Consider the following 10794-nt stretch of genomic DNA (forward strand, 5'->3'; position numbering starts at 1 on the left):
GCAATGAGTTGCAAATTCAAAACGCATTCAAAATGATAGAGAGGTAATGGATAATGGCCAGCTCATATCCTTTGGACTAATTGGTTTGGGTAATTTGGTGTTCTGAATGCAAACAGGAATCCACCAACTCATTCTTGACAAAGCAGAAGCAGGCATTTCATCAGTCATTTGTGACCTTTTGGCCTACTGGTAAAAACGTGCAAGGTGTGACACTACAGCTACAGATTCTTCCCAATCACAGATCAGGAATGGGAGGAGCCCAGGCCAACCTGTCTCCTTGCTTCACCATACTATTCCCAAAGATTGATTACGGCGGCGCAGGATATGTACGTATTGATGAGTGTACGTAGCAACCTGCCAACAACACCTGATATAAAGTTGATTTTCTCCAGACTGGAATGCTCAAAAGGCTAAAAATGTACCTGAAATGGTCAAAAGGTTTTGAGGATCATGAAAACGTGCCCAAAATTCACATTCCTACTAACAAAGACCTTAGCGTATGTGGTGAAATTCTGAGCTATGGCCATAGACTCCAACGGAACAGTTGCTGCCTCTGGACTGCATAAAGGGGGATTTTGCGAGATCCGGGATCCCGGAAGTGGCTCCTGATGAAATATCTTGCTCCGCCATATACAATCTTTGCCACTCCCAAGCATGTAAGAAGGAGCCTAACTCATTAACATGATGCTTTCTATTTTCGTACCTGTTTCATGTTGCCAGCGTTGGGGTGCACACTTAGAGAAATAATAATTCTTCTAGGGAAAACAAGTAGGCTGGTTTCTTTGTCATTCAATTGTTGCAGGCGTGATAGACAGACATGTTTTGACAATTTGTCATCCTCACTGTAAGAGTGATACACACATGAGAAGGAGAAGGTTACACTTCACCGTGAATGCTGAAGACACAAAGACACAATAAGATCAAAGCAGTGCACTTTATTTGATTTGTGAACACATACGTAGATGTCCTCATAGATATCCTCAGACTCAAAGCTAAAACAAAAAAAAAAAAGACATTGGCAAAAGAACATGTTTACAAGACTTTTGTAATATGGCATATGGCCAACAGGAGGCACTGTACACACACTCAGGGACTACTCTTTCTTTTTCTTCTTCTTCTTCTTCTTTTTCTTATGATGATGTCTCTCCTCTGGAGAGTTTGAATCCCTAAAAAAGACAAAGGCACTAAGAATGAGACTTAAAATATGATAAACATTAGAACATTTTTGCAAAAAGAGCTTATAATAGTATTTATCAATAGTTTGTCTTTTGTCTTTTGGCCAAATAGAAGAACCATAACAGGAATCTCCAGATACACAAAAGCCCATTGATCCTGCCTTTACCTCTTCTACTGGACATTTCTGGAATGAAACCATTCCACCACTGGACTCTTTGTTTGCAGAGAAAACAATGCACAATGCAATCGCTTTATGTGGCATTTTGTCCGTGTTGAGCAATTTAAGTGTGAGTGACTTGCACATAAATTCACACAAATGCCACTGTGTTAAAGTTTTCCAGATCATTAGTGGCATCAGATCTGGGTCATTATACTCGCACAGCGAACCAAATAGCGACTCAGTGCAACATCACCATTCACCTTTACAGAGCATCATCCAAAGAAACTCAATATCAGTGCAATAACTCAGTGCAATATCACCATTAATCGAAAGACAAAAGACAACTTTCTGTCATTATGTGACAGACAATTAAGTTTTTTGAACTCTTTAACTCTCCCTTCAGAGCACCATCCCAGGTACATCTCCCTTCAGAGCACCATCCCAGGTACATCTCCCTTCAGAGCACCATCCCAGGTACATCAGCCTCACCTCCTTCCTCTGCCGTCATCATCTTCATCTCGGCTGCACTTGCGTTTATGGCGAGAGCTGTGGCTGTGGCCGTCTTGGGCGCTGACAAGAGACTGGTGGGACTGGCGCGACTCCACCGACTCCACGGAGGCCGAACGCCGATCCTTAGAGTGCCTCCTGACAGACAGACAGACAGACAGACAGACAGACAGACAGAGCAGGTCTAAGTCATCACTAATATACCGGCTATTAAACACATCGTGAAATAGATCAATACTGGATGCCTCTTTTTAATGTGTCTTTGAGTGTCTTGAAAAGAACTATGTAATTTAAATGTATTATTATTATGTCAGAAACTCTCAAGAAGTCGATCAGATACTTAGCCCTCCTTAACTCTGTCCCATACCAACAAGTGAAGACAGATACCTGCTAAAACACCTGTAAAACTGTTGCTAAAAGAAAATTGCATTCCTCTTGCATCTAAAAGTAGAGCAAACTTGCCCTTTTAATATTTGCTGTGGATAAGTTGGCAGTGAAGTCACCTGTGAGAGGAGTGTTTGGATGATGTCGCCTCCTCCATCTCCTGCTGCTCCTCCTCCCACAGCTTAGCAAGCTCTCCAGAGTGAACATCAATCACCTCCCGGATCACCTGGGCAACAGACAGGAACACAAGGGCATGAAGTCAAGTACAAGCAATTGTTTCCAATCTGATGAGGGCCCATTCAAACTCGTATAAAAGACATACAGGCAGTGACAAACAGTAGTCTAACCTCAGTGTAAGACTTCTTAGTGATGTGGACGTTTTTAGCACGGTATGACTGGCGCCGCCGCTTGTAGTCCCTCATCTCTGCCAGGACCTCCAGGTGAGACTTTGGACCATTCTGACCGTCATCTGTACACAGCCAAACTGCATTACTTATCAGGTAGCAGACATTGTGATTCAACAATCTTGCCATATTTGCACAACAGTTTATTAGTTAAGAATTAAGCAATTTTTTTCCAGTATGAAGTTTGCTAAAATATGATAATCCAAGAAGAAAAATACATTATAGATCCTGAAACATTATCTATCCACGTCAAACCAGACTATAAGCAGTATCATAAGAACACCTTTATTGAGCTTGGCAACCAGATCCACATAGAGGTCCTCATTGTTGATAGCGTCTTTTTTGGCCTTCTGCTGGCTTTCTGTCTCTTGGATCACATGATCATAAAGAGCCAATCGGTCAGCCGCTGTGAGGTCACATATAGCTCTCTTATGATTCTGAGGGACATCCGTGGCATCCTTAGAATAGTCACCTGGGAATAACAGAATAACATAAATGCTCACCCACACTAACACACGCAGACGTGAATCTGCTCAAAGTCAAATTTAATTTAAGACTAAATTGTACCCCTGTCACATTCAAAGTAAATGATTAGTTGTTTGTGTAGAGATATTACCGTATTACAAATTAGACTAAGTTAAAAACAAAAAGGTTAGAGCAATTCCCCTATTCACACGGCAGCCATTCTAAACCAAAACAAGGCTGTGGCTGGTAAACAAACCAGAAGACTGTTGTGTTCTATGCATTCACCAGTAGGTGGCGAGAACGCGTATGATATAGTCAGTGTACCCCACAGCTTAGTTTTGGTTAACAATGGCCGCCGTGTGAATAAGGCAAATTAGGCAACATGGAATATTTTTGAGGATGAGGATAACAATGATTTCAAAGCACATTTCGTAAACGTTCCCAGACAGAGAGGTAAATCAATTCCCAATACGTAATGGGAATCCTGAGATCCTAAGAAAAAGAGAAGTGCCGATCTGAGGAAAAACAACAACACCTGCTCCTTTGAAAGGATATAATAAAAAAGGATACTGCAAGTAATCAGGCAAGCCTGAGAAAGAACTGTCTATATCAGACCTCCCCTCATACTCACCCCTGTTACAGGAAAGAAATAAACACAAGCATATTTTTAGGAATTGAATTTTAGCTGTGTATTTTGTACTAAATGCACTTCCAAATGAGCAAGTGTATTAATCCGCAGTGCAAGGGAAAACTAATAATCTTGTTTCATCTCACATACTTTGGACATCTGTGGTGGTCTTACCTTGGCTGTACTGTCCCTCCAATCTCAGAAGAGGTGCCTTTGCTCTTGCTTGTCGGAGGACTTGCTGTTGTGACTTTTTATCTGGGAAGGCAAAATTGACAGTTAAGGGAAAAGACAACACAGAGGGAATATATCTAGCAATCCCAAATCATCTAGAACTCACCCATAATTACACAAGGAATGCTGGCTCTCTCATAACAACCTGATGGGTCATACATCTCTACCTGATACAGGGGGGAAAAAACTACAATACTTAACAGACTCACATTATTCATGCTTTTATTTTAGATTCATTTTGAAACAGTGTAGAGTTACCTGTTCGTCTTGGGAATAACCCATCTGATTAAGCAGACATTTCATTTTGTGTTTTTCCATGCTTCTGCGAGGAACCCGATGGTTTGGGTCGTAGGGGCATGTTTCCATCGCCTCCTAGGTTACCAAAGAAAAACGAAATCAAGTCTACACAACAATAATTTAAACAGCAATCTGTCCTTTTTTCCTCGTTAATCGGTCTAATCGTTAATTGTAAATTAGCACGTCTAACGATTGGGTATCCAAATTCAAAGCAGATTAGAACAATAGGGCAACCATTTGCGAGCTTTGATAAGGGAACGTTAACCGAGACAAATGCTTTTAATCGTCAACAAACCAAACAGGTCGGCACAAGTCTATAAGTTACCTTGCTGATACTTTCGTCCCATTCTTTGTCCCATTCAAGCGAGTCGAATAATTCTTGTAGCTTCGTTTCACAGTTTTCTGTGAATTCAGTGAGTTCCTGTAAAGTTTGCAGTCGATCTTGGAGGGGTTCAGTGTCGAAGGTCTCCGACATTGTAAATCATAACCAAACATATATTACAATTCCTTTATAAAATTATTTTGGTGTACATTAGGATGCTGTTAGAAACGTCCAATCTGTGGGCTTGTAGTAATGACGTATTCGTCGCACATTGATGGCGACATCATCAGCTTTAAAGGGCGCGTCCTTTACTTTCTATGGGTGCGTCCATGGTCTGGCAATATAATAATAATGGCACTGCATGAATCCAAATGCACCCTATGTTCTTAAGTGCAAAGAGCGAAGTAAGATATACAGATGATGTAACTAAAGGGGCTAGAGGAAAAACAGTAGCTTATAAAAAAAAACACTGTAAATAATAACATTGGGGTGTGGGTGTTGTTCCAATCTTTTGGATTGTGTAGCCTAGACTCTGGTGTGTGTGTGTGTGTGTGTGTGTGTGTGTGTGTGTGTGTGTGTGTGTGTGCGCGCGTGTGTTTGCGTCTGTGCGTGTGTTTGTGTGTGTGTGTCTGATGTCTGGGCCTGCGCAGAAAGACACACGCTGCTGTTGCAGGTACAATTCACTTTAATATCACCTTACATTGTGTACATAAGAAACAATTGGCAAACAGACAATGCTTTTAAAAATCTATGAACGTGATGATACAGATAAAGCAGTTAAAGAAGCAGCTGGTCTTCATGAGTCAGTGTAGGCCCACTCTCAGTCAAAACCTGCTGGGACAACATGTCCGGCCTGAAATACAGAAGTCTATGGGTGATTCATGTTCATGATCAAATAATATCACAACAACACATGAAATCCAGAACATTTTTGCTAATCATTATTTGAAGACTTACATGACTGGCTCTTCTAATACCTCAGTGTCTTCAAATTCCAATTCTTCAACAATGTCCACTTCAACTCCAACCAGCAGTGTCTTGCTCACTATGTAAAAAAAGAAACAACACCACATGAAAACAACAATAACAACAACAAAACAACACCTAATGTAACAGGGTTGATAAGGTATTACATGCCCTGAAATCCTGCATAAAGTTGGAAGAACGATAATTGCTGTAGGCAGACCAGGGGAGTATTCCAAGTGTGTAGTTTAGTGACAAACTTGGGTAAGTGGTAAACCTCCTAATAGAAGAGCTGTATGGCTTAATTCTCCAACCTGTTGTAGAAGGTTTACCACTTACTCTGAGTTAACTTACCCGGGTTTGTCACTAAACCACGTACTTGGAATACACTTGGAATGCATCCCTGTTTGTATTTGCTGACCCATACAGCGGGCAAAGACACTGTTTTCTCCACCATCCGGAGTCCTCCAGTCCATCAGTGCAGTCACACACAAGGCAGGTTAGACTGATACCTCTCGCCATTAATAATGGTAATGATAATGAGGTTCTATACATGATCACAATTAAGGGCCCCTTGTATTTTAATACCAAACTAAGTTTGGTAAAAAGGTTTAGTATATTAAAAAATTGTCTTAAATTCTTACCACCAAGACAAGGGAAAGGTGAGCAGGTCCACTGTTCCGAGACACCTTCACAGCTTTCCGTTGGCCTATAAAGACATGCACAACTATTTCCCTCACTTCTATGGGAATAGCCATGAGGGTGGTGTACATCATGGCTGGTAGTGTGGTCGCAGTAGGGGAATATGTGCCCAGTCCATAGTTCAGGAGCATCCCGATCTTCATCCAAGGTCCCGTGAATGTAGAAATCCGACGGGTCTGTGATGACTGACCCAAATACGTCTCCACTGCCTTCACAAGGACAGCCTCGTGGTCTGTATAGATGTGTGGCTTCATCACCATCTGTTCAAGGAGGGAAAACAACAGTGGGTGTGGTAGTTGTGTGTGGGTGTATTTTAAAGAAACTCAAGGATGATTGTGAAATACAGGCATCAAAAGTGACCTCTGATATACATCAACATGAACATTCAACAGCATCTACCCCCTTTTCCACCTAAAATAGATACAAATCCTCATGCAGCATTTCCCACTGAAAGCCAGACAAATGTCTGAACAGTTTAAAGCCTAACACTGTTTAGTGGATCATTTTGTGGAAAAAAAAACAACCTCACTATCAACCTCTAACACCATGGGTAGATGTTCATGCATGTTGTCATATCTTTGTATGGTGTGTGTATTTACATGTGTATGTGGGGTACATGTGTGTGTATGTGATCATGTGATCGTGTGTGTGTGTGTGTGTGTGTGTGTGTGTGTGTGTGTGTGTGTGTGTGTGTGTGTGTGTGTGTGTGTGTGTGTGTGTGTAGGTGGGGCATCTCTGACTTTCATGACATCATGTGGCTCCTACTCTGCTATGAGCCAGGAGGCCTGCTGTGGTGGAATATGGCTCTGTACAACAGGACATCTGCTAACGTTGGCAAGCCTTAAGCTGGGTGCAGAGAGACAGAGAGACCTTACACCACAGGAGTCTGGTGTTGAAACGCTAAAACGTATATTCATACGTATTCAAACGTATATTTCTATTTCAAAGCGAGAAAACTAGGAACAACAAAAAAGGTGAAAACTATGAGTAAGGTTGGAGCCTGTCTGCCAATTCACTACACTAAAAAAACAGGATTTTCCGTTCAAATTCTTCTTCTGTACTGTCATGGTATAAATATATTTATTACTTATGGAACAAAGATTTCTATTATGCAGTATTTCTTACCTGTAAAGTAAGAGCCATTTGGATTCTCCTCAGCCCCCAACACATCGTCATCCTCATCTTCGTGCCTCAGGGGACGACAGGTGAAGCTGTTCCGATCTCTTCTACACTGCCGACAACACAGAAGAGCTGCGCTGGACATCGAACAGCCAAGGTTCCGTTGATCCATCCTCGAAACACATCAGAATGAGAAGTCACACAGAAATGCCATTAGTGTCAAGTGCTTTATACACTCTGTGACTGCGTGTAGAGTGGTGGTGTGGGCGTAGTACCCTTGCTGCGGACCATGGGCACCCCCAGACTGAGATCCAGATCAGGACTTCCTGAGCAGATATGGGAGGAGGCACCTCCCATCCCTCCGCCCCACCCTTACCTGGTGGCTTGCCCTTCTATTTATAAGTATGTCATCATTATTTTATTTATAGTTTCCCTGACCTCTTAACATCTTAGTTGCCTGGTTGAAATATCAGGGAAATGGAGGACAAAAAACAACAGACACAAGGTTTCATGATGATTTCATGTGGGATATGCACGGCCATTAGCATGGAATGCCCATACAACCTTTCAGCAAATTTGGGTACAATTGTGATGGTCTGAGTGTTCATAGGCTACACAGTCACAACTGTCTGAAATCAATTTTGAAATGAAAACTTAAAACTTGTACTCTGCTGGACTTGACTATGGAAAGGTTGCACTGACAGTATAACACACCATCAACTTCTTTAAACGTACAATTCAGCCACATCTAGTTTGTATTGCTGTTTGCATAATGTCCCTTTGATTAATCAGACATGCTCAGATAATGAATGACATGTGGTAAATTGTTTTGTTTTCCCAGGTTCTAAAAACCAAGGTTTTGTTGCTTTGCAGCACATTAATAAAAGGCAAAAGGCAAATAATAAGGCAGAGTATAAAATGATTATTATTATTAATAATTAGAGATGGCTGCTAATAAAATATACTTCAGGTGAATGTACTGTGTGTAGCAATCTTGTTGTAGGCCTACATCTACAGCCACAACATTCTCTAATACTTTCATCCTCTCTCACTCACCTACTATCTCTGTTGCTATTTCCACCTGCTCTGACATTGAAGAATTAGTCACTCTCTTTAATGCATCCTGTCTTGAGACCTTAGACTGTGTTGCCCCACTAAAACAAAAGCGTGTCAAAACTATCACCACTCCATGGTTAAATGCCACGACCCGTTCTGTCAGAAAATCTTGCAGGAAAGCAGAGCGCAAATGGAAAAAAGAGAAGCTTTAGGTCTTCTATGACCTTTTCTGAGGTGGTCTCCCATATGAAATCTACATCCTTCCAATCTACACGCCTTTTTAAAGAAGTTTTTACCATCATCTGCCCTCTTGTATTGGCCATAATTAATCACTCACTAACCAATGGAGTGGTCCCCTCAGGTTTTAAACGTGCAATTGTGCAACCTTTACTTAAGAAACCTAACCTTGAGCCCAGTGACCTGAAGAATTATAGGCCTATTTCTAAATTACCTTTTCTGTCAAAGATACTGGAAAAAGGTTGTCCTCTCTCAGGTTTCTTCTTATCTGAGTGAGTTCAATATATGTGATAAATTCCAATCAGGTTTTAGATCTCTGCACAGCACTGAATCGGCCTTGCTTAAAGTCCAAAACGACATTCTCTTAGCAGTTGATTCTGGATCTTGCGCCCTCTTGGTGCTTCTAGATCTGAGTGCAGCATTTGACACCATTGACCATAACATCCTATTAAAGGGACACCAGGCAACGTTTTCGTGTTAATTACTCATCTTCGTAAGTCGGTATATGGTTAAATGACTCATTACAGGGCGAATGAAGACTCTCTCCGCCCCTACTGCCTGTAGGAAGAATATCCCGCTTGCAAGTTCAGTGTATCGTACCCCAGCGACCGAAGCAGTTTCAGTTTCCATCCTGCATCCACAGCACAGAGGGAGGCTAACGAAACGCTAGCGATTGTTGCAAACGTGTGTATAATGGCAGAGCCGGCGAAGAAGCAGCGAAAACCCTTGACGGAAGATGCAAAGAAAAGGAAAAGAGCTTCAGACCGAGCGAGGGGGAGTTTCGTAGAGAAAAAGCATCAGGCTTGCCTGGTGTCCCTTTAAAACGCTTGGAGGATGAAATTGGTCTCCAGGGTTCTGTTTTGCAATAGTTCTCTTCTTATCTTAGTGATAGATCATTTTCAGTTAGTTTAGGCAATTTCTCCTCTTCCTCTGCCCTTATAAAGTGTGGTGTTCCTCAGGGTTCCATTTTGGGCCCTCTTTTATTCTTTCTTTATATGCTACCCCTTGGCTCAATTTTTAAAAAGTATAACATTCAGTATCACTGCTATGCAGATGACACTCAGTTTTACCTGCCTGTTAACACTAATGGCATTTGTTCCTTGGAGAATATTTTTAACTGTCTCAGTGACATCAAATGCTGGATGGCAAGAAATTTTCTTCAACTGAACGAAAGTAAAACTGATATAATTATTGTTGGCCCTCCAAGTGATGTTTCTATCTTGAAAAATACACTAGGACCTCTCTGCAAACTGCCACAGTGAAGTAAAGAATCTTGGGGTTTTCTTTGACTCCTCTTTAAATTTTAATAAGCAAGTAAATAGTGTGGTCAAAGGCAGCTTTTTCCAGTTAAGAACCATTGCAAAACTGAAGCCCTTTTTGTCCTTCTCCGATCTTGAAACTCTTATACATGCTTTCATAACATCTAGACTAGATTATTGTAATTCATTAAATGCAGGCCTGACCCACTCCACTCTCAACAGACTTCAGCTAGTTCAAAATGCAGCAGCTAGATTATTAAGTGGCTCTAAGAAACATGAGCATATAACTCCTGTGTTGGCTAAGCTGCACTGGTTACCTGTAGAGCACAGAGTTAAGTTTAAAATTTTACTTTTTGTCTTCAAAGCCCTCAGTGGTTTGGCACCTAGTTACATAGGTGACCTACTAATTCCTTACAGCACTCCAAGATCACTTAGGTCTTCATCTCAGAATCTTCTCTATATCCCCAAAACACGCCTTAAAACTAAGGGTGATAGAGCCTTCTCTGTTGTTGCCCCCCAACTCTGGAATAGTCTACCTGTACATAATAAATCCTCTCCAACCATTGACTGCTTTAAGTCTAACTTAAAGACTTTCATTTTCTCCCAAGCTTTTAATCTACCTTAATACCCCCCCACACACACTCTTTATTCTTTATTTTATTTTTGACCAATTTGTTTATTATTTCAATTATGTATTTATTTTCCCCCATGTTATGTTATTATTGTTGTTGTACCATTGTCATTGTTTTATGTTTGTTTGTAAGCACTTTGGTTCAACTCAGTTGTTTTTAAATGTCCTTTAGAAATAAAGTTGACTTGACTTGACATCAAACATTAGCCTATAGGTGATACAGACAGTGAGTGAGTGGGGGAACAGATTAAAG

At 41.1% G+C, this 10794-nt stretch overlaps 2 protein-coding genes across 2 annotated transcripts; both read right to left on the reverse strand.

Moving 5' to 3' along the window:
• Positions 1-920: 920 nt before the first annotated feature.
• Positions 921-4816, reverse strand: snrnp48 (small nuclear ribonucleoprotein 48 (U11/U12)). Its single transcript, XM_048260946.1, has 9 exons — positions 4578-4816; positions 4214-4327; positions 4062-4122; positions 3899-3979; positions 2915-3103; positions 2575-2696; positions 2347-2453; positions 1826-1981; positions 921-1166 (listed from the first exon to the last, which is right to left on the reverse strand). The coding sequence occupies exons 1-9, from the start codon at positions 4725-4727 to the stop codon at positions 1094-1096; spliced, it is 1053 nt and encodes a 350-aa protein (XP_048116903.1). The 5' UTR covers positions 4728-4816; the 3' UTR covers positions 921-1093.
• Positions 4817-5241: 425 nt separating this feature from the next.
• Positions 5242-7678, reverse strand: LOC125306216. The gene is made up of 4 exons (XM_048261445.1): positions 7365-7678; positions 6182-6499; positions 5532-5619; positions 5242-5427 (listed from the first exon to the last, which is right to left on the reverse strand). The coding sequence occupies exons 1-4, from the start codon at positions 7528-7530 to the stop codon at positions 5352-5354; spliced, it is 648 nt and encodes a 215-aa protein (XP_048117402.1). The 5' UTR covers positions 7531-7678; the 3' UTR covers positions 5242-5351.
• Positions 7679-10794: the final 3116 nt, after the last annotated feature.

Source organism: Alosa alosa, chromosome 13 (assembly GCF_017589495.1).
Source record: "Alosa alosa isolate M-15738 ecotype Scorff River chromosome 13, AALO_Geno_1.1, whole genome shotgun sequence".
Lineage (NCBI taxonomy): Eukaryota > Metazoa > Chordata > Actinopteri > Clupeiformes > Clupeidae > Alosa > Alosa alosa.

What these genes read in the sequence shown, in the direction of transcription:
- snrnp48 (XM_048260946.1), bottom strand. Translation starts at nt 4,727, where the DNA reads ATGTCGGAGACCTTCGACACTGAACCCCTCCAAGATCGACTGCAAACT. An exon ending in CATTCCTTGTGTAATTATGG is followed by an intron (nt 3,980 to 4,061) that starts GTGAGTTCTAGA and finishes TTGCCTTCCCAG; the next exon opens with ATAAAAAGTCACAACAGCAA. An exon ending in TCCAAACACTCCTCTCACAG is followed by an intron (nt 1,982 to 2,346) that starts GTGACTTCACTG and finishes TCTGTCTGTCAG; the next exon opens with GAGGCACTCTAAGGATCGGC.
- LOC125306216 (XM_048261445.1), bottom strand. Translation starts at nt 7,530, where the DNA reads ATGGATCAACGGAACCTTGGCTGTTCGATGTCCAGCGCAGCTCTTCTG. An exon ending in ACCTTTCCCTTGTCTTGGTG is followed by an intron (nt 5,620 to 6,181) that starts GTAAGAATTTAA and finishes TTTTTTACATAG; the next exon opens with TGAGCAAGACACTGCTGGTT. An exon ending in GTATTAGAAGAGCCAGTCAT is followed by an intron (nt 5,428 to 5,531) that starts GTAAGTCTTCAA and finishes TCTGTATTTCAG; the next exon opens with GCCGGACATGTTGTCCCAGC.